Source organism: Ctenocephalides felis, unplaced genomic scaffold, assembly GCF_003426905.1.
Source record: "Ctenocephalides felis isolate EL2017-DRISC unplaced genomic scaffold, ASM342690v1 CF-g0.4_SCAFFOLD_01170, whole genome shotgun sequence".
NCBI lineage: Eukaryota > Metazoa > Arthropoda > Insecta > Siphonaptera > Pulicidae > Ctenocephalides > Ctenocephalides felis.
This window is the reverse complement of record NW_020537324.1, coordinates 78,303,611-78,309,089: the sequence shown is the minus strand read 5'-3', so window position 1 is coordinate 78,309,089 and position 5,479 is coordinate 78,303,611. Positions and strand designations below refer to the sequence as shown.

Here is a 5,479-nt window from a genome sequence, read left to right as displayed (position 1 = left end):
TGTGCATCGCGAGTGTTACCATATTACTGATAAACATTATTCAAAATTGTTATTTATTTTTACTTAAATGTCATCTTGTACAGTAGCAAATAAGTTTTACTTTAATCGCGTGTGAACCTTACGCGCACTCTTTTTTTTGTATTATATATTCAAATAAATCTTATCTGGAATTAAACCTAATGGTAAATTTACGTGCTACAGTTGGTGGCGCCTCTATGGAGCGCGTAAACAATTAAAATTCTTATAATGCCAAAGCAGCCGTGTTTGAGATCTATTTATACTTATTTATCTATAATACTAATAGTGTCAATATATTAATAATGTTTTTTTTTTCTAGTTACGTACGGCCCGCCGTCCCCTTACATAAAAAGAGGGCGGTTTGCGGTAATTCCTGAAGAATCGGCGGCGCCGCCTTGCCAAACTCCTTATTATCCAGCAGGAAGCAGATCGCCTTCGCCGAGGCCCCTAGAAGAAGGCGACGATGCCTGGGATTTCGACGATGAGGTCAGTGGAGTAATTATAACAGATACATATATTAGGGTGGTCCTTGATATGAATATTTTTGAATTTCTTTGCTCCCAGGGGGGACATTTTTCGAATTTCTTTGCTCCCAGGGTCTCAAATGCTTCCAAATTGGTAAAAGAAGATTCTTTGAAAGTTTTAGCTCTTAATATTAACATTTAGATAGTCCGCAATTCAATTAAAAGTTTCGTATATTCATTATTAAGTAAATTCTTGCACCATCTTTGTTAGCAGACTTGGAACTTTGATGGCATTTTATTACTGATAATTTGAGTATCTACATCACCAAATGAATAATTTATTTTGATGCCATGATGAATAAATATTTCGTTAAACAGTCCACATGGATTTATTATTTAAGTGTTCAATAAAAGTGGACCAATGGGTTACTGAACTATAAGAGTCAAGATATTTTCACGTCAAATATGGCATGTGGGGTATCAAATGAAAGGTCTCAACGAGCACTATACAAAAATCATAATAAAAACTACAAGAACGCATTAAAGTTCCGTACCAATCATTTATTCGATATCTAATATCATTTTTTGCAAAATTGCAAGTATACCGACTTGGTGAAAGGTTTCTACATAAGACAGTATTATTTACAATGAAATTTAGCACAAATTTGCCGAATATTACATTTATTTTAGACGTACGGTTCAAATGTTACAAGAGATATAATAAAAAGTGGACCAATGGGTTGCCAAACTATAAGAGTCAAAATGTTGTCACGTTAAATATGGCATGTGGGGTATCAAATGAAAGGTCTCAACGAACACTATACAAAAATCATATTCACAAACTCCATAAATCAGTGGGGTCCCGTACAAAGCATTTATTCGATATCTAATATCATTTTTACAAATTTGCAAGTATACCGACATGGTGAAAGGTTTCTACATAAGACAGTATTATATACAATGAAATTTAGCACAAATTTGCCGAGTATTACATTTATTTTAGACGTCCCATTCAAAAGTTACAAGAGATATAATAAAAAGTGGACCATTGGGTTGCCAAATTGCAAGTCACGTCAAATATGGCATGTGGGGTATCAAATGAAAGGTCTCAACGAGTACTATCCAAATATCGCTTTCACAAATCAATAGGGTACCGAACATTGTATTTTTTTGAATCCAAAATCTTTTTACCAACATTGTTATATTAAAATAATATAAAATTTAATTTTGATCAATTATAACTCATACGAGTAGTTTGATAAATAAATTCAAACATAAATTTACACATTAGTAATAAACTATTATTGTAAGCCTTATAAAAAACTAGTGGTGTATGGCATCGTGTCTTAAGGCAAATTGGTGGAACTTCCCGTACCGTAATGAAATATTCGAGAAATTTTAAACGTTTTCATATATATCATTACAAATACTATAACTTTCATTATTTTGCTATCTTATTGTTATATCTGAGCAAATCAAACGTAAATCATAAATCAATTTATCTCCAGAACATTAACAAGCGTCATTTCATTTCGAATTCTATTTAAAAAAAAAAAAAATAGTCGGCTAATTTACACAAAATTGAAAAGTGCTCCAGTGTAGTCACAGTCTAAACGCATTTGCAAATAATTCTGTGCGACATTTTCACTTGTACTGTGCTTAGCTTGGCGGCATTTTCACATTTTTCAATAATTGTTTTCACAAAATTGGAAAAGTGTTCCAGTACATAAACAGTCTAAACGCACTTGGGTAAACATTTGTACCATAGTGGCGCTTAGACTGTGCTTAGCCTGGGTAATTTTTTGAATTTTTAATCCAAAATTACAAAAATATTTTTTGAAAACAAAATTAGAATTTTTTTTCGAAAAGCAATTATTTTGTTGAAACAAGCAGAAAGTGTTTGAATCATTTAAATCGGACGCTTAGTTCTCTTAAAAAACTGCCATTTTTTAACAATTAGGTCCGTATCTCCGAAACCGCCGGGCCTACCTTTGCCAAAAACTAATAACCACTTTTTCCCGTCATTACGAACTGAATGTTTTTTGGATCATACAAATCGGATGATCTGCTCTCTCAAAAACTCGATTTCTATTTTCTCGCACTCCTGCTCCGTATCTCCGTAACGGCTGGACCTGCCTTTGCCAAAAACTAATCAGCACATCTTCCTATCAATAGGAATCGAATGTTTTTTAAACCATTCAAATCGGTTGATCCGTGCGCCCGAAAACGTGGACGAAAAAATGCGGCCATACAAAACACACACACACACATCCATTAGTTTTCTGAGGTATGCCAATTTAAAAATGTTCAGAAACCTTCGAAACGTCGAGAAATGCAAAAATTGTCATTTTCGATTTCGGCGCATTACTATTATAACTACCTTACGGGAAGTTAATAAAATATAAGCAAAATATTTTAAGCTCAGAATAATTATCAATAAAAACATTCAAATTATATATTACACTTTAAAAGAAATAAACAATAACAAATTACAATTTTCATTAATTTAATATTGAAGCAAAATTTAGAGGGTAAGTTGATTTATGAATATTGTTAAGTGTCGTAATATTGGAGTTGACGAATGCTATCACAGATAGCGAAATACGAATATACGTAATATTAATTGAATTGCGGACTATCTAAAAGTTAATATTAAGAGCTAAAACTTTCAGAGAATTTTCTTTTATTACTTTGGAAGCATTTGAGCCCTTGGGAGCCAAAAAATTCGAAAATGTCCATATTAAGGACCACCCTAATATATATTTATATATATATATATATATATATATATATATCATTTATAATTATTATCGTTATTCCTACGAATAAGATTAAAATTTATGACCCTTTGTCTGTCCTCCTCTTGGCAGCCGAAGCGGCCAAAAACAAGCACCTGGCAATTGTCACGAATCACTTGATGATTTCATATCTAAAGATAATTACACTTGGCCAATGTTTTTGCCAATTTTGACGATTTTCAGGAAAAATGAATGATTGACGGATGAATAGTTGTTAGAAAGCCAAAAGTGTAAGTGGAACACATAATACGGAGAAGTTGATAATAAGAAATTTGTTAGATAAAAGACACAGATTATAGTAATATAAGACGATTGGAACAAAAGGTGTCAAGTTACACTTTAGGCTAGGGTATATTGATGTTACTTAAGTCACTTAAGTCACTTGAGACACTTTTTATGTGACCTCATTGTAAAATCTAAGAGAATTCTTGAATCTTACAACAAGCTTATACCAGTTTGTTTAAATAGAATCAACTATAAAATAACTATTTCTTTGTTGTTTCTACTGAAAAAATTGTTATGGGTAATGGATCTATTTTCGGATATTTATTATCTTAGTATAACGAACATTCTAAGCTGATTAAAAAAATAATACTGAATGTAATTCAGATGAGAATTGTGTCAATTCTCATAAAAATAGTCCAGCATTTTTCGAAGAAGTCCCAATTTATTCATCATTTCATCTTTCATAAAGAATTGGACCTTGGTTGGAACATTTAAATAATTTGTTCCTATGTAAAACTTGTTTATATTGGTATTGTAATTGAATTATCCATTTTAACATATGCATCATAGTCTATTGTTCACAACTGAAGAAATACTATGTGTATTATTATTATTATATGATTATTAACTTCCCGTAGGGTAAGTTATAGTAATCGTCCAAAAATCGAAATCAAAAATTTTTACATTTCTCGACGTTTGAAGGTTTTTGAACATTTTGGCATACTTCAGAAAAAATGGATGTGTGTGTGTGTGTGTGTGTGTGTTTTGTATGTCCGCTTTTTTTCGTCCACGTTTTCGGGCGCACGGATCAACCGATTTGAATGGTTTTAAAAAACATTCGATTCCTATTGATAGGGAGATGTGCTGATTAGTTTTTGGCAAGGCAGGTCCAGCCGTTACGGAGATATGGAGCAAAGAGTGCAAAAAATAGAAAGCGAATTTTTGAGAGAACGGATCAACCGATTTGAATGGTTTAAAAAACATTCGATTCCTATTGATAGGGAGATGTGCTGATTAGTTTTTTTGGCAAAGGTAGGCCCAGAGGTTTCGGAGTTACAGAGCTAAATTTAAAAAAAATGGCTGTTTTTGAGAGAACTAAGCGTCCGATTTAATGATTCAAAGAACTTTCTGCTTTTTTCAACAAAAACATTGATTTTGGAAAAAAAAATTTTTTGATTCTAATTTTTTTCAAAAAAATTTTTTTTGTAATTTTGGACTAAAAATTCAAAAAATCACCCAAGCTAAGCACAGTCACTAAGCGCCACTCTGGTACAAATGTTTACCCAAGTGCGTTTTAGACTGTTTGTGTACTGGAGCACTTTTCCAATTTTGTGAAAATTATTGAAAAATGTGAAAATGCCGCCAAGCTGAGCACAGTATAAGTGAAAATATCGCACAGAATTATTTGCAAATGCTGGAGCTGTGACTATGCTGGAGCACTTTTTCAATTTTGTGGAAATTTGGCAACTATTTTTTTTTTTGAAATTTGATTCGAAATGAAATGACGATTGTTAATGTTCTGGAGGTGATAAATTGATTTATTTATAATTAACTTTCCGTAGGTAAGTTATAGTATCGCACAAAAATCGAAAATGAAAATTTTTATATAACTTTACGTTTCAAAGGTTTCTGAATATATTGGCATACCTTAGAGAAAATTGATGTATGTGTGTGTGTGTGCGTACAAGATGAATACTTATCAAATTTTCATGAAAATAGGTCTAGCGGTTTCGGAAATCTAGTAAAAAAAAACTAAAAAAAATAACATTTGGCGGTCAACAATAATCATTAAGCATTAGACATATGCATATCAAATTATCAGATATTTTATTGAGATTTTAACAATAAGTATGAATTTTGTTTGCATTCCTGTGGGACCGTACCAATATTTATCAGTTAGACGGCAGCGCGGCGCTTACGCGCTTTGACATTTCGTCTCTATGCAGTTAAAGCAGTACGATTGCTTTGAAAAAA

At 32.1% G+C, this 5,479-nt stretch overlaps 1 protein-coding gene across 1 annotated transcript in view; it reads left to right on the top strand.

Moving 5' to 3' along the window:
- Nucleotides 1-246: 246 nt before the first annotated feature.
- The window catches only part of LOC113367672, a 105,819-nt gene continuing 100,586 nt past the window's right edge, over nucleotides 247-5,479 (top strand). Inside the window, exons 1-3 of the mRNA XM_026609257.1 lie at nucleotides 247-262; nucleotides 338-504; nucleotides 1,486-1,573. Of these exons, the coding sequence (XP_026465042.1) occupies nucleotides 247-262; nucleotides 338-504; nucleotides 1,486-1,573 (271 nt within the window). The remainder of the gene's footprint in view (nucleotides 263-337; nucleotides 505-1,485; nucleotides 1,574-5,479) is intronic.